Source organism: Arachis hypogaea, chromosome 13 (assembly GCF_003086295.3).
Source record: "Arachis hypogaea cultivar Tifrunner chromosome 13, arahy.Tifrunner.gnm2.J5K5, whole genome shotgun sequence".
Lineage (NCBI taxonomy): Eukaryota > Viridiplantae > Streptophyta > Magnoliopsida > Fabales > Fabaceae > Arachis > Arachis hypogaea.
The window spans coordinates 21569946-21595802 of record NC_092048.1 but is presented as its reverse complement, the minus strand read 5'-3'; the positions used below and the strand labels follow the sequence as shown (position 1 = coordinate 21595802).

General features: G+C 38.6%; 1 protein-coding gene across 5 annotated transcripts; it reads left to right on the top strand.

The window, feature by feature from the left end:
* The first annotated feature begins 20598 nt into the window (after positions 1-20598).
* On the top strand, positions 20599-25108 carry LOC112737635 (equilibrative nucleotide transporter 3). Of its 5 annotated transcripts, none has more exons than XM_072211429.1 (10): positions 20599-20739; positions 21393-21457; positions 21709-21813; positions 21899-22054; positions 22143-22286; positions 23327-23432; positions 23536-23702; positions 24309-24469; positions 24592-24850; positions 24929-25108. In XM_072211429.1, exons 2-10 carry the CDS (start codon positions 21425-21427, stop codon positions 25034-25036), a joined length of 1239 nt encoding a protein of 412 aa, XP_072067530.1. In that variant the 5' UTR covers positions 20599-20739; positions 21393-21424; the 3' UTR covers positions 25037-25108. The 5 variants fall into 5 exon arrangements, with proteins under 5 accessions (XP_072067530.1, XP_025643402.1, XP_072067531.1 ...); XM_025787617.3 differs by having other exon boundaries at positions 20729-20844; XM_072211430.1 differs by lacking the exon at positions 20599-20739 and adding an exon at positions 20742-20844 and having other exon boundaries at positions 21571-21813.
* The last annotated feature ends 749 nt before the right edge of the window (positions 25109-25857 follow it).

The following is a 25857-nucleotide window of genomic DNA, read 5'->3' as shown; positions in this document are numbered from 1 at the left end:
ACTAATACCATACAAAACCCTGAAAGAAGCAGAGAAGTCACATTCGCCGCACATAAAAAACCCACAAGCGCATGCCGTCTGTGGTTCGTCATCCTCCGCCATTCATCTGTGCCACCATCCTCATCGGCACTCATCCTCGACGCCACCTTCCTCCTCGGCGCTCATCCACAACGCCGCATTCCTCTTCGTCGACGCTCATCTTCATCGCTGTAAAATCCGGTTAATTAATGACTAATTAGTCCATCAACGAGAATTTATTCTAAAAAGCTAAAAATGTGATTTTTATGGCTTAATATGATAGAGGAGATTGAAACGAGAATTTTGATACCAATTTTATAGAAATCGGTCCAAGATTAGATCGAACGGACCAAACCGAACCAACCGGACCCATATTGGGCTCTTGACCCAACTAAACTAAACCTAAAACCCTAAAAACAGCACTCTCTCTCCTCTCTAAACCCTCAAACACGCTGAAATGGAGTAAGGGAGGGGAAGAACACTCTCTCAAAGTTCTAACTCTCACTTGATCTTCAACCCACCATAACTTTTGATCTAGAGCTCCGATTGCCGCACCATTTGCGGCCACGCGTTCACCGCGACGAGCTCTAAAAAACTCACTACTTTATTTTTGAGGTAAGCCACGATTTTAGTCTAGTTTTCTCAGCCTTAAATTCAAATTTTTGGAGAAAAAGTGTGGAGATTTTGGACTTTTTGATGTTATAGGATCCAACTAGCTTGAAGGAGAGGCTTAATCTTATCTCCTTGATCCTTGGGTGTGGTAAGATTCTTAACCCTAATGGAAATTGTTGGTTCATGATGTTTGGGTATTGAGTTGTTGTGTTTGAATGTGGTATTGTGGTTTAGGAAGTATATATATGTGTGTTGGAGCTTGATTAAAGTTTTGGAAAGCTTGGAAAAGGGCTCTTGTGTGCTAAAAATATGTTCTTGGAGGTGTTGAAATTTTGAGAGCTTGTGAAAAGTGATTTGGAGGTATTCCGGGTTAAGCGGAAAAGCGACTAAGGTATGTTCTCGATTTTCTGTATCTAAAATGTAATGTGGTGTGAAACTTAGGCTAGAGGCCCTAAGATAGGATTTGAATGGTTGATGTTGTTGAATGGTTGAAAGAAATTGTGTGGTTATGTATGTGATTAATGAAAATTGGTATTATGATGGTATGATGCATGAGAGGTATGCATGTGTTAAAATATGTTTAATGATTGACTGAGGTTGAATTGTGGGTGAAACCATATTGATGGTGAGAATGGTATTAATTGTATGTAATGATAGTTGATTGGAAATAGTGTTGTTGGAAATTGGTATGAGGAAGGATGTATGATGTGATAATGTGTTTGAAATTGAGTTATTAGATTGAGATTGGTTAAAATGGTGGGATGGTGATTTGTGATTTTTGATAAAAATGTTAATATATGAGTTGAGGAGGCTTGAGGTTGATTTTTGGCATATTTTGGTTGATTTTGAAAAGGGTTGAAATTGGTTTGTTTTGAAAATGGCACTTTGTGGTTTTGTATGAAAATGTGATTTTTGGGCATACTTTGACGGAGCATAACATGGACTTCGGATCCCCGATTTGTGCCAAACTTATTTAGAAATAAAATTGGATCCGGGATGTTTATGCCGTTTGAAGAACGGATGAAAAATGATTTGAAACGGAGAACTTCTGCCCGTCGGAAGATCGGGGTTTGAAACTGTGAATTATGCAGCTTTTTAACTTAGTAAAATTTTTGGCAGAACGCACTCCCACGCGTAAGCGTGGCCGACGCGCACACGTCGTTTTCAAATATTCACTACCCACGCGTGCGCCTGGCCTACGCGTACGCGTCGATGAGCTGAATCAATTGCCCAGCCAAATTCCAGAGAGTTGTGCGAGAAACTGCACTGGTTTTGTGCGTGGGGCACAAACCGCAGCCACGCATACGTGTGGCTGACGCGCAGGCATCACTTGGCTGTTCTCCCACCCACGCGTGCGCGTGGGTGATGCATACGCGTCACTATGACTTGTTGGCTTTCCAGGCGTGACCCCATTTTCATCCCAAAGTTGATTTTTGAGTTTTCAAAGCCAAATTCCAAACTTCTAAGCCTCCGATCTCACCCCTTATGTCTTAAAACTTTATAATATGCCTAGCAATGGGAAGGTCTAGGAAAATATGGTAACTTGTCAATGAAAGAAGGGGAGAATTAATGATCAATGATGATCAAAGAGAATTGTATGAGATACGGAGGATGGTGGTGGAAGTGCTTTATATGCCATGAGCCGAAGGGCTGTAACTGTTAATGAATTTGCTGGTTATGGATTGAATTATGCACCAGATGGCTGAGTTATTGCCAAATTATGGCTGAGCCATTATTGAATTATGGCTGAGTATGATTGCATATATGCGTATTGAATGAAATGTGAATGTTGCACTTCCACTATCTGAGATACGAGTTTCCCTGGAAAAAAGCAATGGCTAGCCACCATGTGCTCAGGTGGAGACTCGATACTCTGCTGACCCTATGTCGTAAGTGTGGCCGGACACTGTGAAAGTTCCGGATGAGCTCGCCCCCGTGAATATACACCAGTGAGGGTGTTGGATATGAATTATGATTTATGTTGTGAATAACTCGAGTTGGGGATGCACGACAGAGGGACAGTCCAATGGTTAGCTACCAGGACTTGTCGGTTTGGCTTTATAACCGACAGATGAGACTCATCAGCCATTAGGACAGGCATATATCATGTGCATATTATGTGAATTGTTTGAAATTGCCTAGTTGACTGCATATTACTTGCTAATTGTTTAAATGCCGTATCTGTTTCCTATTTGTATATCTCCTTGTCTGATATAATTGTGTTTGCCATATTATATTACTGCTGGTGGTTGGGAGGTCTGAAGGATTTGGAAAGGGAAGTATTAGTTAGACTGAAGATTTTTAGTCAATTGCCATTTATGATTTAGCCTATTTATAAGCTTTGATATATCTGTTGGAAGTTCTAGGATTGCCTTCGGCTTTCCCAGGACATTACATGTTAGATTGACGAATGAGTTATATTTTGAATTTGAATTATTGAAGAAAGTAATAAGTGGTATGATGAGAATGAGTATGAGAATGAAGATTGATTTTTGAGTATGATTTTTGAATAATTGAATGACAATGAGAATGAATGTGAAAATGAGATTTGTATTTGCTCCAGGTAAGTGATTGTGATGCCTGAATAGTAGCAGCAGTAATGGATTATTCCACTTGCTCCAGGTTGAGCTTTTAAACACCCGCCTGGGTAGTAGTCACAGTAGTGGTTATTCCACTGGTTCTGGATTAAGTGGGTAGTAGCAAGGGGATTGTAGCTCAAACCCACTTGCTCTGCATGGGTGTTTCAGTCCATGGTTAGCTACCAGGACGTGTCGGGTTGGCTATATAACTGACAGATGATATCATCAGTCGTAGAATAGGCATTCATCATATGCATTTGTTTGCTTTGTTTAGTTTTGAATTTGTTTTGGTTTGCCTATCTGCTTAACTATCTTTAACTGCTATATGAGCTACTTGCTATAACTACTATCTATACCTGTGTTTTTCTTGTCTGTTTTGCCTGTGTTTGTTCTGGTGTGGTACTTTGAGATTAAGTTTTGGTGTTGAATTGATGATAGTGTTGGTTGATGGTGTGATTGGCTTCCGATTGAGATTTAGTAAAGTATGAAAAATCAAGCTGGTTCAGCATAGACTTAATGAACCTATGTTTAGAACAGATTGGTCATTCATACTGTTAGGAAACTTTTAATTTTCTTTTATAGGAAAAACTGAGTTTTGGGATTTCTGGATACTTAATCACTAAGTTTGAAAAACAGTTTTCCTACTAAATATCTTCTTATAACAAATTCTAAAAATCTGTGTTGAGACCATGTGGTTAGGTTCTCACCCCCTACAGACTTCTCTTTTCAGGAAATGGACGAAGAAGCTTATGAATAGTTGTTGAGTGTAACTTATACGATATGGATGTATTAGTTCAGTTATTATTATTCTTCCCTCGCTATTAATATTATAATTTTGTAAGAGAGATACGATTTGTATGAGTTAGTATGTATATAATATGTATAGGCTACTTGAGTAATAAGTTATGTATATTGGTACATGCTTGTTTGTTTTCAAGACAAAGTAGTTTTTCTCAGTTTTCAAAGAAAATCAGCGGTACGGTTTCGAGCAAAAGGCTCCCATTATATTATTAAGTATATGAAGTCGTCATAATACTTCTTGCTATCAGAGTGGCGCAGCCGGAAGCGTGACATTCTGATAGTAAGGGTGTTACAACTTCCGTCCCACAGAAGATGAAAAAAAAAAGCCCATTACAAATTGTCCTCCCAAAAATTTTACTTTCACCTTTTACACTTTACCATTCACCTTCTAACCCTTTTACCGCCGCATACTTCTCCCAAAACCCTCACTGCACCGTCGGTCCTTTCCTCACTCGTCAGCCTCAGCGCCGCTGAGCTTTTTATTCATTAAGCCGTCGATTTAAAATGAAAATAACCATTAACATACATAGTAAAATGAACATCTATCAAATTTTATTATATCTACTTAAATCAAATCCAAATTAAATAAACATCCACTTTAGAATGAAAAGTAACCATCTACATAGCTAACAAAATGAACATCCAGTAAATTTCAATATACATAATTAAATCCAATCCAAATTAAATAAACATTCACTTTATAATAAAAATAACCATCTATATACCTAATAAAATAAATAACAATCAAGGAGCGAAGAGGACGTGAACAACAATAATCTATCACCATTAGCATCACCCACCATTCTCATTTCTCTATAAAAAAGAAAGAAAGAGTTTTGTTTTGTTATTCCCAAAGGAAAAGAAATAGCTACCTTTGTTGTGGCGTAGTTTTTGGTTTGAGTACCTATAATTATTCACGCACATATCATATTTCCTAAGTTCCCTATGTTAATCCCACACTGATCCACGTTATTAACCCACAATTGTATGTGTTTTTGATGTCTTCTTCTCCCAAATGTTTCCTTGTTTTTCACTATCACAGAAGAACTTCGTCCATAAGAGGACAAATGACGGCTTCAGCATGAGACAGACGGCGTCGGCACAGACTGCAGGCTTCTACTACATCTAAACGGAGTGATGAGGAACAGCAACGTTCTACTACGTCTGAATATCTGTCTTCGGCAACGACAACAAATTGTGATAGGGGTATTGGAGAGGGACTATGTGGTCTATGCCGCAAATATCAGAAATAAGATTATGGTGGGATTAGGAGTAACCGTATATAGTGTGAATGAATTTAGGTGTTAATCCTAATTTTTAAAATTTTAAAATATGTTAATAATTATTTAATTAATTAAGAATCTGAATTTTAAATTTATATTTATATTTATTTTAAACCGTTGTTCACAATATACATTGTTTAACTATACCTTCTCTAACACCATAAATATGTATTAGAAGTTCTACGAATGGCTGGCATGGATGAGGCCAATCCCTTACCAACTCCAATGGTGACCTCACTTAAACTGCACAAGAATGATTTTGAATTGTACGTTCCATGACCCAAAGCTCTACCGTTCCATGATTAATTCAGTGGTTGGAGCGCTTTAGTATCTTACCGTGATACGTCCCGATATTTCTTACTCTGTGAATAGAGAGTATCACAGTTCATGCACAACCCCACATTGAATCAATGGAATAAAGCTGTGTGGAACGATAAGTCATGGTTTAATTTTTTCTCGTTGTGCTGACTATAGACTTTTCTCACAGTTCACGCATAACCCCACATTGAATCAATGGAATAAGCGCTTTATTTTTTTTTATGGGAGAGGGGTGTAATGGATACAGCACAAAATAACAAAGGATAGTATTAAATAGGTATTCAAGAACTGGTTAGTTATTTTTTCCTCCAAAATCACTTAGGATACTGTTACGGCCTGTCCCAGACCATTTGCGGGCCGATCTGACTCGTGGACCACCCGACCCGAACGGTCGGGTGCGAGGCGCCAATCGTTGACCCTGACACGCGTCCCTGACAACTCACTGCTACAGCTGTGTGAAGGAAGCTTCGGGGAAGGTGGGTCTGCTCCTATGGGACCCACCTCTGACATGGTATATATGGGGAGGGTCCTATCCCTCCCCCAAGGTACGTCACATACCATTCTCTCACTTTTCGCCTGCACACTTGACTGACTAGAGCGCCGGAGTGTCTTTGCAGGTGCCACCCCTTCCACACGAAGAGCTCAGAAAGTCGGCTGCTCCAGTTTCACCCCTCGAGACTCGAATCCAGGCCACACCCCACCAACCGACCCGAAGATCTTTCCGAACCATCCGGTATCCGACCTACCGCACATTGGCGCTGTCTGTGGGAATCCAGCGCCTGAATGGACGTCGCACGGGACCCTAGGGGCACAAGCCGCGAGGCTGATCACAGAGGAGAAGCCTCGGTGGCTTCCTCCGGGGAACGCACGAGATCCCCTCCGCGACGAACCGAGCCGTCTTCGCGATCTCAAGAGAGACGCCCCTTTGGAGGGACAGGCGACAACAACGCCAGAATAATGCAAGAGCTGCACCATAGGATGCAAAATCTGGAGCAGCAACTGGCGGATCAGAACACCGTCACCGAAGTTCCGAACCGAGCCGCTCCCGGTCTCCTTCGAGGAGTCACTCCCGAGAAACGCCCATCCCACGAACAGAGTCTGAAAGTGCCCGGGAGGAGGAGGAGCGCCCGAGGAGACGTCGTGACCCTTTCATATACGCACGACTGGAAAGGAGGCGGGCCACGGAGCAAGGTCGGGAAAACGGCGAGGAGAGATCAAGGAGAACTCGGCAACCCGTGATAATAGGCACCACCCCATTTCATCGTTCCATCCTCGAGGTCCGGTTACCAAAGCACTTTGATAAACCGACGAACATGAGGTACGATGGAACCCAGGACCCACAGGAACACCTTACGTCCTTCGAGACTAGGATGAACCTGAAGGGAGTGGGAGACGAGGTGAGGTGCCGCGCTTTCCCGGTGACTCTGGCAGGACCTGCGATACGGTGGTTTAACAGCCTCCCGCAGGGTTTGGTAGCCAGGTTCTCGGACATTAGCCGCGCTTTCCTGGCCCAATTTACCACCAGAATTGCAAAGGCAAAGCACCCAATCAATTTTCTCGGCATGACTCAGAGGACCGGTGAGCCGACCAGGAAATATCTAGACCGGTCCAACGACGAGTGCTTGGAGATCGATGGGTTAACTGACTCGGTAGTTAGTCTGTGTTTGACGAACGGACTCCTGAACGAGGACTTCAGAAAGCATCTTACCACGAGACCGGTATGGACGATGCAGGAGATCCAAAGCGTAGCTAGGGAATACATTAATGATGAAGAAGTCAGTCAAGTCGTGGCTGCCAACAAGCGGCAGCCCTCCTACAATCAACCCCGGCAGTACGGTAGCGGAGAAAGGCAGAAGGAACACGCCAGACGGCGGTCCTACCAAGACACCCAGGCCGTTCCCTCGAGTCGGAAAGTTCACCAATTACACTCCCCTCACCGTCCCCATCATAGAAGTTTATCAGCAGATAGCCGAGAAGGAAATCTTGTCGAAGCCCCGACCTCTAAAGGACCGAACCGGGGGGAACAAGAGCCTCTATTGTGATTATCACAAGGGCTATGGACACAAGACGCAGGACTGCTTCGACCTGAAGGACGCGCTGGAACAAGCAATCAAGGACAGAAAACTAGCCGAATTCTCCCACCTCATCAGGGAGCCGAGGAGACGAAACCGTGACCACGAGGGGGAGAACAAGACCCGTGCAGTGAAGCGACGTCAAGAGCCGGAGGACGACGACTACGGCCTTACTATAGTGAACGTACTAACGGCAAGAAATGCGGCGCCAAGGTCGAGGTCGGCACATAGGAAAGACGTCAAAGTCCTGGTGGTTTCCTCATCCTCTGTACAAAGCTCCAAGAGGCTCCCATCCATTTCATTTGGCTCGGAGGACCAATGGTTCGACGAGGTCATGCAAAACCCCCTATGGTCATCACGGCCAGAGTGGGAACCAGCCTCATCAAGCGGATCCTTGTAGATACTGGGGCAATTCGAATATTATGTTTCGCAACGTGTTTGATGCCTTGGGTCTACGGGATGCCGACTTAAAGACTTACCAGTACGGTGTTGTAGGGCTAGGCGACCACTTCATCAAGCCAGACGGGATAATCTCCCTGCCGGTCTCCATAGGACAAGGTCAGGGGCGAAGATCGATAATGGCTGAGTTCGTAGTTCTACGAGACTCCACGGCCTACAATGTCATCCTAGGGAGAAAAACCATTAACGACCTCGGGGCAGTGATCAGTACAAAGATGCTGGTAATGAAGTTCGTCGCTGAAGACAGATCTATGGGATCCGTAAAAGGAGACTTGGAAACGGCAATCGCTTGCGACAATGCCAGTCTCTCCTTAAGAAAGAAATCTAAAGAAGTGTCAGGGGTGTTCCTCGCCGACCTGGATGCCAGAGTCAGTGACAAGCCCAGGCCGGAACCAGAAGGGAACCTAGAGAAGTTTAGAGTCGGTGACACGGAGGAGAAGTTCACCTTCGTGAACAGAAACCTCCCTCACGAACTGAAGGAGCCTCTAGTGGAAATGATCAGGGCCAATGGCGACCTATTTGCCTGGACACCGGCCAACATGCCAGGGATAGACCCCCAACTCATGTCACACCATTTGGCCATCAAGCCAAAGGCCAGACCGGTGGCTCAAAGAAGGAGGAAGACGTCACAAGAAAGAGCAGAGGAGGTGGCCAAGCAGACGGCCAGCCTCCTCGAAGCGGGATTTATCCGGGAACTCGACTACTCGACCTGGCTGTCGAATGTAGTTCTAGTAAGAAAGCACAATGGGAAATGGAGGATGTGTGTGGATTATTCCGATCTCAACAAAGCGTGTCCCAAGGACTACTACGCCCTACCCAACATTGATGCGCTCGTCGACGCGGCGGCGAGGTACCGGTATCTGAGCTTTATGGATGCTTATTTCGGCTGCAATCAGATACCGATGCACCGGCCAGACGAAGAGAAAACAGCGTTCATAACGCCGGGAGGACTCTATTGCTACAAGGTAATGCCCTTTGGCCTGAAGAATGTGGGGGCCACATACCAAAAGTTGATGAAAAAGATATTCAGTGACCTCATAGGCAAGACGGTGGAAGTCTACGTGGATGATATCCTTGCCAAGACCACCCGGCCTAAGGACCTCCTAAGCGACCTGGGAAATGTGTTCGCGGCCCTCCGACGACACAGCATGAGGCTCAACCCTCTCAAATGTGCCTTTGCCATGAAGGCCAGGAAGTTCCTAGGATTTATGATAACCCAAAGCGGGGTGGAAGCCAATCCTGAAAAATGCCAAGCAATACTCCAACTGAAGAGCCCAGGCTGTGTCAAAGACGTTCAGAGACTGGCAGGAAGGCTCACCGCGCTATCTCGCTTCCTTGGGGCGTCGGCAGCGAAGGCCCTGCCTTTCTTCAACCTGATGAGAAAGGGGATAGCATTTGAATGGACCCCGGCATGCGAAGAAGCATTCAATCATTTCAAAGAGATCCTTGCAACACCACCTGTACTCGGTAAGCCCGAGGTCGGAGAACCACTCTACCTGTACCTAGCCATAACGGAAGAAGCGCTGGCAGTGGTTTTGGTGCGGAAAGAAGGGAAAGTTCAACATCCAATTTACTTTGTGAGTAAAGCGCTGCAAGGAGCAGAACTGAGATACAGCAAGTTAGAGAAACTGGCACTAGCACTCCTGACCTCTTCCCGTAGACTATGACAATACTTCCAAGGTCACCAGGTTGTCGTGAGAACGGACCAGAAAATTCATCAGGTGCTCCAAAAACCCGACTTAGTGGGAAGGATGATGACTTGGGCCATTGAGCTATCTCAGTATGATTTGAGATATGAGCCTCGACATGCGATTAAGCCGCAAGCAATGGCAGACTTCCTGGTGGAAGTAACGAGAGACCCAACCGAGGAAGCGGGCATACGGTGGAAGCTCCATGTGGACGGGGCCTCCAACCAGACGTCCGGAGGTGCTGGGATCATCTTAGAAAGCCCTGCCGGGGTCATATACGAACAATAAATCAAGTTCGAGTTTTCATTATCGAACAACCAAGCGGAGTACGAGGCCTTCTTGGGCGGCTTAACCCTAGCTCGGGAAGTCGGAGCCACGAGGCTGGAAGTGTGTAGTGACACAAGTAGTTACCTCGCAAGTGAACGAAAGCTACCAAGCCAGAGACTCGCTGTTACAGAAGTACTTGGAAAAGGTCAAAGAGTTGAGCAAACAATTCGAGGAGGTCTCGATCCAGCATGTTCTGAGGGAAAGGAACACATGGGCAGACCTACTATCCAAGCTGGCAAGCACGAAACTAGGAGTCGGCAACCGGTCTCTCATTCAAGGCATGATAAAAGAACCAGCAGTTGCCCTTCACATGACAAAGATAGGCTCCTCCTAGATGGACCACATCACTGATTTCCTAGAAAACGACAAACTCCCTGACGACGAGAAGGCATCTAAAGTGTTAAGAAGGGAGGCGGCCAAATATGCGATCATACAAGGTCAACTGTTCAAAAAGGGACTCAGCTAGCCCTTGCTGAAATGCCTGCATCTCGACCAAACGGACTACGTACTCAGAGAAGTCCACGAGGGGTGCTGTGGTCACCAGATCGGGGGCAAAGCCCTAGCAAGAAAGCTCATCCGAGCTGGATATTACTGGCCATCAATGATGGAGGACTCCAAAGAATTCGTGAAGAAATGCGTCAAGTGCCAAGAGAATGCCAACTTTCACAAAGCACCGGCTACCGAGCTGAGCCTACTGACGTCCTCCCGACCTTTCGCACAATGGGGAGTCGACCTCTTGGGACCTTTCCCGGTTGGTCCATGGCAAGTCAAATATCTCATAGTTGCCATCGACTACTACACCAAATGGATAGAGGCTGAACCACTGGCCAGTATATCCTCATCCAATTGTCGAAAGTTCATGTGGAGGCAGGTGATAACCCGATTTGGCATCTCGGAAGTCGTTATCTCAGATAACGGGACGCAGTTCACTGATAAGAAGTTCGTGGAGTTCCTTACCGGACTGGGCATAAAGCAGAAATTCTCTTCGATAGAGCATCCCCAGACAAACGGGCAAGTCAAGGCCGCAAATAAGGTCATCTTGCTGGGCCTCAAGAAGCGGCTGGATAATAAAAAAGGTGCATGGGCCGACGAACTCGCCTCAGTCCTTTGGTCTTACCGTACAACCGAGCAGTCCTCCACAGGAGAAATCCCTTTCCGCCTGACGTACGGGGTAGACGCAATGATACCCGTAGAGATCGGCGAATCGAGCCCACGATTACTTCTAAAGGGAGTGGAAGAAGCTGTAGAGAAGGACCTAGTAGACGAGGCTAGGGAGATGGCCTATTTGTCAGAAGTAGCACTAAAGCAAAGAATGACCCTCCGCTACAACACCAAAGTGCTCAGGAGAGAGTTTAAACAAAACAACCTCGTCCTGCGGCGCAACGATATCGGGCTTCCGACCCAAGGGGAAGGAAAGCTGGCGGCAAACTAGGAAGGCCCCTACAGGGTCAAAGAAGTAATTGGCAAGGGCGCCTACAAATTGGAGAAGCTCGATGGCAAGGAAATCCCGAGAATCTGGAATGCAGGTAACCTGAGAAGGTTTTATTCTTAGCTCAAACACGCCGATTAGGCGATCTGATGAGCTCAGTGATTTACTTTCTTAAATACTTGTCATGGCAATAGACTTGTTTAGCTGTCGATTAATGTTTACTTGTCAAAATTACTTTCCCATTTACTTTCCCCCCATTTATGCGTCCCACGACAACATGTTCCCTATAACGTATGGTAAGCAGGACAACGATACGGTTCCCCGGGACTGATCACCCCGGGAGCCAACTAAGTTAAAGCCATAACAAACGGCTACGGCAATAGCAAAGCCACGACTTGGCTTCGCTGAGTTACCAACATAATGGTAAACAAACATGAGCGACAAGCCTACACCGACAAAACAGTAACAAAACAAAACGAAAACTCTACCAGATAAGCAGAGAAAGATGATAATCACAAGCCGACCAAGCGACTATTAAAGTATAACAAAAAGTAAGTTCCACAAGATCTGCAACAAAATCACAAATCCATACAAAAGTACAAAGAGATCACATCTTGGGCATATCGACAATCTTGCCATCCTTGATTGTTTTAAAGACCCCAAATGCCGACGTGTCGAAATCAGGAGCCACGATCTTCACCTGGGCTTTGAGAGCCTCTTCAGTCATGAAGATCGCGCTTTTTCCCTGTTTCACGATCTCTTTATGCTTCTTCTTAAGCTCTTCGGCCTCAGCTTGAGCAGCCTTAGCCGACGAGACGGCCACATCACGTTCCTTCTCCAAAGCGACCACCCGACCTTGCACGGCATTGAGCTGGCTCTCCAAATTCATCTCTCGCTCTGTTAGACGGGACACGGTGGCATCAGAGGTCTTTAATTTCTCCTCGGCAGACGTGGCCTTCTCCTCGGCAGCCTTAAGCTTCTCCCCCGTCTTGGACAGCTGCTCCCGAAGCGTTTCAACTTGAGTCTTTAATTCATTATTGGCCTTGGTAGCAGATTCGAGCTTCCTACGCAGCAACTGCATCCCCGACAGCTCGAACTCGGCCTTTTGAGCTATTGCAGCACCGCGGAGGAGGGTGCGGTACATCCACCTTGCCTGCCCCGCAAGCTCGGTGCCAAGGAAGTGATCCTTCGTGTCGAGAAACAACTGGGAGTCTATAAAGGCCTCGGCGTCGAAGTTTCTCTCCATCACGATGAGAGCTCCTTCAGGGCTGGAGGATGCCCTCTGCCTTTTGGGGGTAGGGATAATCTTCAAGTCATCATCCTCGACTTGTTGAGCGGAGGACAAATGCCCGATGCCGGCCATCTCCTCATGAAAAGGAGAAACGCGCATCCCGCCAGAATTTTTGTCCGACATCTCGGTGTCACGGGGTGAAGTCACCGCCTGATCCTCCTTGTTCTCAGGAGGGTTCTCCGGCTTCCCGTCAGCCTTCTCATCAGCGCTGTCCGCCAAGAAAGTCTTGTACAAGCCCTCAAGCCCTGTCACCGAAGCAGACATCTTCACTGCAACAAGTAAGTAAACAAGTTAGTCGTGAAATCGGCATAACCAATCAAAGCAACAGTAATGCAAGAAATACAAGTCAAAGCTACTCACAAATATAATTTCTGGTAACCGGGAGGTGGGGATTCACATGATTCCTCCCAAAAACGGCCAACAACACGTCGGCATATTTCTGTCCACAACGGACATCCCCTTATAAGTCACCTTGATAAAGGTGTTGGACCCCGCCCCGAAACTCCAATACGTCGGGATGAGGCATTCCCCTTCTAATGACAACCAGAAGGGATGGCGACCTTTGACTGGACGTACCTTAAAATACTTGTCCCATGATAAGAGTCTTCGAACAAGCCAAAAATCCTCCGACCTTGGGCAGATCAGAAGGACATGAACCCTTTCCTCGCTTTCCCCTCCTTGGAAGGATTCGTGAGGTTGAAGAAAAAAAGGAAAACGTCGACGGACACCGGTAGCTCCAGATATTCACACACCATCTCGAAACATCGGATGGAAGCCCAACTGTTCGGATGCAGCTGCGATGGCGCCACGGAGATCCGGTTAAGGAGCGCCATTTGAAAAGCAGAAAAGGGATGCGAACCCCCACTTGGGTGAACATGGACTTGTAAAACCAAATCCAATCGGCAACCCGGGGGGAGTGAAAATTGAGTTCGTATAGTCGTTAGTTGGGGGCAGGAACAAAAACGTCATAGTTGGCCTCCTCGTCAGTCCCGCCGCACAAGTACTCGACTTGGCGAAACTCGGTAAGCTCCTCCTCGCCCATCTGGTTCGGGGAGTCCTTCACGTCGGAAGTCACCCAAGCGTAGGGATCGTAACCTGCGGCGGAGGTGGAAGCTCGTGAGACGACGCGAGGCATACCTACAGTGGGGGTACCACTCGGTTAGTCTATGAGTTCGAGAGTCCAGAAAAACTAATATCCTATTCAATAACTAAGATCAAGCATGGCTGAAGCAGAATTCAAGTAAAAGCCTAAAAAGCTAATACTCTGGAATGGTAACCCCCTAACGCACCTACTTAACACTATGATCATCTAGCATGCAAATCAAACAAGCAACATGCATACAGAAGAACTGATAATGAAGGTGAAACAAACGTAAAGCAAAGAAAGAGGAGAAGAGTGCTTACCTGATTGATTGTAATAGCTGAGAGGAAAGCAGGAAGGGATGAATGCTCAGAAACACGAAGATCACAGTAGGAAATTCAGGAAGAAAGAAGGAGAATGCAAAGGAAATGGAACGAAAATGGAGCGTGAAACTGATTAGGAGATTAAAAAACTGACATGAAGCGCGAAAGGCAGGGGTAAAAGAGTCTTTACTCACAGGGTTTGAAACAACCCATTATGAGCATTAAATGCCCAGCGCGAAGAACGAGGTGACGAACGGTTATCCCCGGCAACGAACAGACACACGCGCAAGAGACACGTCTTCTCCACGAGCGGCCGATCTAGCGACAACATTCGAAGAGAGCATAACACGCCACCAATAGCCCTCACGATCATTGCTGGCGCGTTGGGGGCACTGTTACGGCCTGCCCCAGACCATTTGCGGGCCGATCCGACCCGTGGACCACCCGACCCGAACGGTCGGGTGCGAGGCGCCAATGGTTGACCCGGACACGCGTCCCTGACAACTCACTGCTACAGCTGTGTGAAGGAAGCTTCGGGGAAGGTGGGTCTGCTCCTGTGGGACCCACCTCTGACATGGTATATATGGGAGGGTCCTACCCCTCCCCCAAGGTACGTCACATACCATTATCTCACTTTCCGTCTGCACACCTGACTGATTAGAGCGTCAGAATGTCTTTGCAGGTGCCACCCCCTCCACACGAAGAGCTCGAAAAGTCGGCTGCTCCAATTTCAACCCTCGCGACTCGAATCCAGGCCACAACCCACCAACTGACCCAAAGATCTTTTCAAACCATCCGATATTCGACCTACCGAACATATACATATGCTGAAGTTGGTGCATAACTCTGTGTAAATAGAGCAAAGACTCTTTATTTGTATCACAACTACTATTCATATGAATATCACATTCATCATTTGCGTTTTCTTTCTCTTCATATTATAACTCTTAAAAAATCTCGTAACCCGAAATATATAACTTTTAAAATTATATAACAAACTAATAAAATTTTACACATAAAAATTAAATTTTATACATATTATATAATATTTATATAAAAATAAATTGCTATAAAAAATAATATTACATAATTTAAAATATTAATTATAATAGAAAAGTATAGCATTTCATTAATAATTTTACTAAATATATATAATTTTAGATATGGAATATGAATTTGGATTAGACTAGAAGTATTAGAAATATAGTTTGAACTCGAGAGAGAAAATAAAACTGATTAGAAAAGACAAAAATTCAAGACCAAGCTGAATTTAGGATTAGCCGGATCTTATGCACTCCTAATTAGATTACTTTTTTTTTTTAAATAAAAGAAAAATCTCATCTCTTTCTATTGTTGATGACCTATACGGTCTATTATGCATTTCATTTAGTTTATCAATGAACTGTCGTTATTAAAAATTAAAATATTTGAAAATTATACCAATGCCCTTAATAAAAGATGTATAAAGATATTTTATATGATAATTACTTCAACGAAGATGTTAAAAATATTTTTTATGGTAATTTTTTATTTAAAAAGTGTAATTTATTTATTTGGCCACATTTTAAATAAAAGTAGCACTTTTATAATATATAAAAATCAAACCCTATAATTTATTATCTAATGATCAAAATAAAATATTTTCACATAATGACAATAATAAAATCTTTATTGGAGTATTTACTATTTTATATATCTCTCTAGTAGCATAAATAAAACATTTGTAATTGTAAGCCTAGTCACAGACTTGTGTGAATACGGCTAATCCAATCTGCTAAACACAATTAGATTTAGTAACTTATTCTCTATTTTGTTGATATTTAAACTCATTTACAGTTTGATAGTGTTACAGATTTAAAGATATTTTTCAGAAGGTATATAAACTATGAAGAGAGATGGAAGCAAAAATTTGAAGAACATTTGATATAGTTTGTTTTCATTTTGATTAACCAAACTTTTTTGATTCATTACACATAGATAATTGACACTTTAAGTGGTTTCAGATACGAGCATAGGCTAATTCTATTGATTTAAGTTTTGTTAATTTTAATTGTTATTGTCAATGATGGTTTCCTGATTTTTTTTAATTCATTTATTTATTTTGTTTGTTTTGAATTGTTACTGTAGACAATGATTTTCTATTCTGTTTCAGATGCAGTGGCAACTTATTACTTATATACAATTTATGTTTATTCCTTTATTTTCTCCCTTACTACTATTATAGCTTAACTTGATGAAACATAGTTATAGGCTTGTAGCATTTTTTATTGTTTAGATTTATAACATGATTTATTATTTTTTTAAAAAAAAATTTTTGTATCAATATTTTGAGTTTAATAAAATATTTTATTTTTTAATAATTAATTTCAGTATAATAATAATAATAATAATAATAATAATAATAATAATAATAATAATAATATTGTTGTTGTTGTTGTTGTTGTTGTTGTTGACACAAATAATTGAGATTTAAGAAAAAAAAAAGAAATTTTTTTGCTTCTAAGAAAATGAGTATAATATAACTAAAAAAGGTCTTAAGATTTTAGCGGCAATAATAATTGCAACTAAAAGTAAATAACATTACAATTTTAAAATTATTTTTAGTGGTCATATAAATTGCTAGTAAAGAGTTTTGGTGGCAATAGTAATGGCTGCTAAAAATGAATAACATTGCAATTTTAGAATTACTTTTGGTGGCCATATAAATTGCCAAAAAAATGATCACTAATAGCTATATACTTTTTGCGACCATTAAAAAAGTCTTTACCGGCAAATGTTATAATTGCCGCTAAAACTTTTTAACGACAAAGCATAAGATGGCTAATGTCTAATTACCGATAAATATATTAGCAGCTATTTTTATTTCCGCTAAAAACAAAATAAATGACCGCTAAAAATGATTTTTATTGTAGTGAAATAAAATGATATCTTTCATGTGATAACTATCTAATTATCCATCAAAGAATATTTTCATATTTTCATTTCATCATCATTTTCCCTTTCCACCGCAGCATGTACTATGACTAAGTTTTATGAATTCTTTTTCTTTCATAGTTATGGTTTCACATTAGTGCATTGCCTACTTTAGACAAAATTTGTCCATACCCTATTAACTAATATTTAGCTAGCTCAAATAATAAACGGGTTGGTCAAGTGAAAATAAGCTTGCACACTATTCATCAATCAACGGGGTTTTGCCTCATAGCTAATTAGGAGAATTATAGTGTACAGATGAATGAACATACAGAGATTCGTATATTCCCTCTGCTTTAGTTCGTGAGCGACACGTGGTTATGGTGTCGAGGCTGGAGGGAGGCGGCTTGACAAATTTGTCGCATAGGGGGCCCTTGATGGCTGATGGCTGGCTTGAGGCAGCTCTTACGGGGACACATATAACGCCCGTGCAACGTAACGGTGGGTTGCTCGTATTCCTCAAAGAATGGCCCAATGATATACTTTGTTGAGAGCGTTTGGTCCGTGTTAGTAATGGACTGAAAAAATAATTTATTCAAGTCAAAAGTAAGGAAGTGGTGGAAAAAAAAAGGAGTGAAAAAAACGCAGGAGAAAAATAAATCAAAAGAAAAGCTGTCCTTATAGTGAAACTACTAACCCGATGGAGTTAGCATAAGGTTATTCCAAGACCAAAAAAAAAAAAAAAAAAAAAAGGAAACTAGTTTTATCTCCTGTGCTCACGGGAATTAAAATTATAATTTTAAATAAATATTATTCAATAAAAATATAAATTAAATTATTTTAAAATAATTGATTATATAGAGATATATTATATAAATAATAATATTTAATATGTAATTTATTAAGAGTTAATTTAATTTTTAATTTTTTTAAAAAAATATAATATGAGAAAATAGTAATTTTATTTTTTTAGTTAACGAATTATTTGTATTTTTTATTATGTAATTAATTTAATGAATAAGTTTTATTATTATTTTCATACTAAAAAAAATATCAACTTATATTATTCTTATATTTAAATTGAGGTTAATTAATTTAGTTTTTATTTTCATTTTAAATTTTATATTTCAATTAGTGAACTCCAAACTTGATATGATTAAACTTATCACAATAAACATTAACGATAAAGCAACTTATTTTTATATACGATTCATCATTTATATTCTATAAATATATATTATGAATATTGGTGCACTCTAAAAAATGCTAATTTAAATATTAAGGTCAATTAACCTATCAGTTATGTTCAATTTTAATTATTAAAAAATATCTTTAATAAAAGACGTTTTAGGTATCTTTATTTGGGATTTGGATTCTCTAAAGTTTGAATTTCACTTTAGAGAGTAAAGTGTGATCTCTCACCATTGATTTCATAGGTGGGACCAATAATAAATATGAAAGAGAAACTATTCAAGGGGAGAAGATCACACTTTACTCTCTAAAGTGAAATTCAAACTTTAGAGGATCCAAATTCCTTTATTTGAGTGGCTCCCTTTTTATATAGGACATCTTTTGATTCTGTTAAATACAAAAATAGCAAATTGTTTCATCTCTGAATTTAGAGATAATTACATTCCCCTACGAGATGCTAAAATGAGACTCTCTCCCCTCTATTTAGAGATAATTATTCTTTAATAAATAATTCTTTTATTGATTACATTGTATTTTTTAAAAAACTTAATAATTAAATAATTTTTTGTGAAAAATACCCTTCAGTAATTTCTTAATTAATAAATTATAACTTTACCAAAATTTTTGTTATCAATTATTTTATATTTTACTATTAATTTTTCGATATCTATATATATTATTTTATCATTAAATAAAAAATTTTAGTAAGATTATTTTTTACCATCAACATATAATAATTTTTATACATATTAACAGTGATAAGATTTTTTTATTTACTATTACAATAATATTTATTGATATAAAAAAATTAATAGTAAAATATAAAATTAATTATTAACAAAAATTTTGGTAAAATCATAATTTAATAATTAAAAAATTATTGAAGGATAGGTATCTTAGAAAAAAATAATATAATTATTAATTTCTTAAAAAGTATTTTAATAAAAATACAATTTAATCAATAAAAAAATAATTTATTTAAAGACTATTTTGGTAAACAAAATTTAATGATAATCAATAAAATTTTTGCTAATGGGTATTTTTTAAAAAAATAATTTTTTCTTCGTAAAAAATGAATAAAGTTAATATTAGTTAACACAAAAATTTAAAATATATTAAAGAGTAGATTTTTTAAAAGTTAGAAGGGAAGAGAATGTACATTTATAAAATAGAAGGGAGGGGAATATAATTTTAGCATCTCGCAAAGTAATAGAGTGAAATTTTCTCTTGAATTTATTGTAACATACTCTCTAAGGATTTTACTTATTATTATTATTATTATTATTATTATTATTATTATGATCATCATCATCATCGAGTAATAATCTTATTGTGTCATGTGATAACGTTGATGTTTTAGTCGTTGCTCATTGTTTCTTCATAACCAGGCCCTATAGCAATAATCTTGGTGGACGCTGCTAGGGTTTTTTTGGATGATAGGAGAAGACTGACCCACATCAACAACTAGAGTGGTTACCCCCACTCTTTTTGGGAACAAACCTGAAGGCCCAACAAGCGTTAACGGGACCCTCTAAAATGAGAACCCCATTCTAAATTGTGCACTCCAGCCGGCTGACCCAGCCCTTCGATCAGCCTCCTACATAAATAACACGTGTCCACAGCAAATTCAATAAAGATAAAAATCTGTAAATCTGTATGAATAAGTATCTTTACACTAGATGAACCCATCAAATTATTCCTATTATTATAGATCGCACTTTAGACTAAAAGCAACTTCTTTTTTTTTTTTTATTGAATAGGTGAAGCAATGATCATTGTAAAAAATTAATGACCTGATTCCACGGTGAATATTCCAAGTTCCAACTATTGATTGATAAAAGATCATAAATCAAAATTGGGAAAAACAAATTAAGAAAAAGGCACTTTGTTACAATGCAAAATGTGAGGCCTGGTATTTACTAGCACCCATCATGTACAGATATAGAGGACATGTCAATGGAATGTGAATCCTGAAATTTAGCTAGATACCAAACCCAACCCCCCATCCAAAACTAAGCCAAAAAAGTGTAAGAACCAAACTACTCCTAATCTCATCGCTGGTTTTATCCATCAGCTCACCCTTCACGTGATCCAAACAACCAAGAAACACGGCCCATAAGAGAGAATAAAAAAGTACCCTCATAAGGAGGGACCCCTTCTTTGTTTCCCTAAACAAAAAGGGCATAAAAAATGAGAATGATGGTGACCAAGAAATTGGACGGCCAGGATGGGCCGTGGCCCGTATCGAACTGGAGGGAATCAACGGCCAGTGGCATGTTCTCTTGATCGGGGCTGCATTTTGATTCGTGTGGGCGCGCGCGCTGTACATGATTGCCCGCAAAACGGCCGAAACGGTAGGCATGTATGCCTTTTTATTCTTAGCGTCCTTAATGCAGCAAGGGAATAAACAAATCAATGCAATGCAATACAAAATGGAATGATCATAACAAAATAAACTCGTACGGTTTGTTTTATTTAAATTTCTTTTTTTCTTTCTTTTGATCTCTTCTTCGTACGGTTTGTTTATAATTTGCATTTCATAAAACAACTGGGATTCCATTAAAACGCATTGTGCCAGCAATATCGTTGTATGCTTTTAATCAATTATTGATTTTATACTGCAAATTTTGTCACTATGGCAGTGAATTCTAAGAGTTTATCTAAAGCGTATTGTTATGTGTTATCTAAGATTTTAAAGAAGGTAACTATGCATGTGTGGTTATAACTTACAATAAAACCATCTCAAAAATTCTAAAAGTGAAGTGTTATGGATGTGGCAGAATATTGATATTGCTGTGTTGGTGATCATACTAATCATCGTTTGTCTTGCGCTACTATAACGAATATTTGGACTATTATTCATTCATTTATTTCTAATGTTATTATTAACGGTTATCCTTGTTTGTTTCTTCAATTCTTCCCCTGCTTGTGTGGTTTAAATTTAAACCCATAGTTGCTGCTCCATATTTTTATCTTGATTGAGATTTCAATTACTTGTTTCATTCAGAGCTAGCTTAAAAGGAAGTATCCGAGGCAGCCATGGTTACCGCAGATCCTCCAACGAGACTTCAGGTTTAATTTTTTTTTTTAATTCTCATATTTTCTTTGGAAATTATGGTGTGAGTGAGTAGGTTTAGTGCTTTGGCAAAGGAAATTGATACAGTCTAACCTAATAACTACATTAGTGATCTTAAAGTCACACAGAAACAACTCAACCGTTGCTCCAAGTCTTCCTTTCGATTCAGTGTCAAGTTAACAAAGAATCTATTATTTGGTACCAAAGAAATTAAACATGCATTGTTCATTATTGGCATGATCAAAAGGGAAAGTATACAGCAATAGCAGTGTGTTGGCTTCTTGGAAATGGATGTCTTTTCTCATGGAACAGTATGCTCACAATAACAGATTACTACTCTATCTTGTTTCCGGTAATTTATCAGTATTCTGATGATTCAATTGTTGTGTTGTTCAATCCAGAGTAATTTTGATCTCATTTTTTCCTTTCTTGTGCAGAGATATCACCCCTCAAGAGTTCTTACTCTTGTATACCAGCCATTTGCAGTTGGAACGATTGCAACACTTGCCTACAACGAAGAAAGAATAAACACAAGATTTCGGAACCTATTTGGATACATTCTTTTCTTCGCAGCCACTCTTTTGGTGTTAGTTGTAAGTCTTGATCATTAGTCTGTGAACTTTTCTTACTCTCTTAATTCATCAGAAGTCAGAACATGATTTTTGCTTATGTCTTTTGTAGATAGATTTAGCAACATCTGGTAGAGGAGGAATTGGAACTTTCATTGGTATATGTGCAGTAGGTGGTGCATTTGGAATAGCAGATGCTCATGTCCAAGGTGGAATGGTGGGAGACCTTTCATATATGCATCCTGAATTGCTTCAGGTCAGCGTCACCATTGCAAAATTGCTCTGTATAAACTTCCTCACAATGTTACTTTCTTTTATTAATAATTTTATATGATTTTCTTGGACTGCGACTAGACCGGTTAACAGAATGTTAGACGGAAAATGTGAGTAAGAATAGAGGTTAAGTGAGACAAATATGAGGATGATGAGATAGATTACCGGTCACACACCGAATGGACAAAATAAGAAACAAAGATATAAAAGAAAAAAATAGAGCAACATTTATTATTGAAAAGATAGTAACAACTCATCTTAAATAATTTAGAAATGTGAAAAGAAGATTGGTAGAATATTCAATTGAAATGGTAAATTAGATGGAAGATAGAATATAAAAGATAAAGAAAAACCTAAAATATTATACATGAGATAGTTAAAAGAGATCTAGGTAATAGATAGTTTCATTTTAAATATGATATTATTATTGTTTGTTATATGTGAATTATTTTTTGGGTCATATTTTCGTATTCTATTGATAAGTGTTTTTGACTTTTATGATAATAAGAATCGGTTTGAATTGACTTTTGAAAAAAGTATTTATTTTTTTATTTTTTTAAATAAAATCTTTTTTTAACAGACAAAAATTATTTTATATTTGGATAGATTTTTTAAAAAAAGTTTTTAAGTATTAAAATCATTTTTATTTTTATTTTTCTTTTAATAAAGTATTGTTAATTTTTAGAAAAAAATAAATAATTTATTTTTTAATAAAAATACTTTTTTTTAAAATACGAATTTAAATAAATTTTAAATTAAATAAAAATACTTTATTTTATAAAAAAATTATTTTTTTTCACTTAAAAAAACCAATCTAAACTAACACTAAATAAAGAGATGTTAAACAAAGATATAACATAGAAGATAAATTTTTGTTCCAATACTTTTGTTTTTGGATAAAAGCCAGAAAAAGAAGTTATTTTTATATAAATTTCCTTCTCTAAACAAATTTGTGTCTCTGAATGTGTTAAATAGTTCCATTAACTCCTGCATACTTTTTTATGTGGTGTCATTTTGTTGTAGTCTTTCCTTGCTGGTGGAGCAGCATCGGGTGCATTAACTTCTGCTTTGAGGTTAGTTACAAAAGCTGCATTTGAGAACTCCAAAGATGGTCTTCGCAAAGGAGCACGTAAGTTCCAACTAACATAATTTCTCTGGAACATAAAAAATTAGTTAAACTACTAATCACTGATCATGCTTTCTTTCTTTTTTATTGATCCTTTGATTTGCAGTTCTGTTCTTTGCCATAACAACATTCTTTGAGCTTCTTTGTGTCATTCTCTATGCATTTGTGTTTCCCAAAGTACCAATTGTGAAGTATTACCGATCAAAAGCAGCATCAGAAGGAGCAAAAACTGTTTCAGCTGATCTTGCAGCCGCTGGCATCCAGACCTCATCTGTACTCCACTTTTTCTTTTCTTTTCTTTTCAATTCCAACATGATTTCAAATTTCAGTTGCTACCACAATTAGTGCAATGAGCGCTACATCAGCAAGGTTGTGGCTCCATTCTAGTTACCGTTGCATACTGCAATTTAAAATCATTATGCATTTCAATTGACTTGCAAATTAGGTTATAAAATTATTTGGACATTAAATTAGAGTTAAAATTTCAAAGTGATGTTTTAAATTAGTTATGTACATTAAAATAGTCCACGAGATTTCAATTGTACTATATCCTTAAAATTGACAAAAGTGCACTATGCTAATCCCTAATAATTTTCTATCAAGTGACTCATCATGTCTTTTGGAATTATATAATGTACTTTTGTCAATTCAGAGATTTAATTGTATAATTGAGATCTCAAAGACTGTTTTAGTACATGCAACCAAATTTGAAGGATCTTAGAGCTTAACTCCATTACATTACCATGAATTACTTTCACATACATAGATGTATCCCAAAGGATAGGACTCCATTCTTTTTTTTTCTTCCCTATGTATTCATAGAAGTTACTAAACTTTTCATGATTCCGTTTATGAGATAAGATTTCTTTTCTTTTTTAGGACAATGAAGATGTAAAGAAACAAGAGCGGAAAGGAAAGAAGCAATTGTTAATGGAGAACATTGATTATGCAATTGATTTGTTCCTCATATATTCTCTAACACTGTCTATCTTCCCTGGATTCTTGTCAGAAGACACTGGAAAACATAGTTTGGGCGATTGGTATGTACATGAAAATAAACACAGTAATATCATTCATCAAATGAGGCTTAAATCTCTAATGTATCTTATGTTATAAATACAGATATTATCTAACATATTCTCCAATGCTATTATTGTTTCAGGTATGCTCTTGTTTTGATTGCCATGTACAATGGGTTTGACTTAATCGGAAGATACATTCCCCTAGTGAAATGCATTAAAATGGAGTCTCGAAAGTTGCTCACAACAACAATAATTAGTCGTATCTTACTTATACCGGCATTTTATTTCACTTCAAAGTATGGTGACCAAGGTTGGATGATGTTGTTGACATCTTTCTTGGGATTATCAAATGGTTATCTCACTGTCTGTGTTCTTACTAGTGCACCCAAAGGTTACAAGGTAGGTTTGAAACAAATTTGACATACCATAATTCGGATAATTTTTGTTAATATTGATTGATTTATTTTAATTTTGTAGGGACCAGAGCAAAATGCCTTGGGAAACATATTGGTGTTGTTTCTTCTTGCAGGCATTTTTGCTGGGGTAACACTTGATTGGTTGTGGTTAATAGGTAAAGGGTGGTGAGATTTTCACTATGCCAACTAGGGAAATTGTCAAGCCATTATTAATTTATTAAATAAGACTCATTTTTTTATATATTTTTAGCATCAGCTATGACTAAGATTGGTTTTTTTATTTATTATTTTACAGAGTTAGAGTTAGAATAAATATTTCTATATAATTATCTAGTAATTTTTAATTGCGTCATCATGAGTTATTTTATTGGTTGAACATAGAAATTATATTTTTGCAAATTAAGTTTAATTCTAAAATAAGTGTTGTTGCTTCTAATTTTGTTTATCTTTGCTTTAAAATTTTAATTTGGTGTTGCTTTCTTCTTAATGGTATTGCTGTTACTTCTGAAAAATTATGTCATCTTTTTTTTTTAATGGTGCCAAGTTATTAATTACTTTCAATAAGTACTAAGTTATTAATAGGTTTTGAAAATCGGATCGAATTCGCTGATTATTTAATTAGTCGAAAATTGATCATTAAATTAGTTCAATTCAAAATAAAAATTATTTGACAATAAATCAATCAAAAATAAAAAAAAGTATATTTTTTTATGATTAACTAGTTAAAAATAATAAATTATAAAAAATCATATATTTTATATAATAAATATATTATTTTATTATATCTAATTTAATTTTAGTTAAATTTTTAAACTATTAAACTTTTAATTTTATCAGTTTAATAATTTCAGAACTTTAGTTATAGTTATTAGGCCAATGTCATCACGTAGAAAGAGAACTATAAAACATTTTGTGGAGAGGCTTGCAGAGTGACATCTAGCTGGGGAGTCGATGGCCTCAATTTTTTTTTTCATTAATTATTTAGTAAGA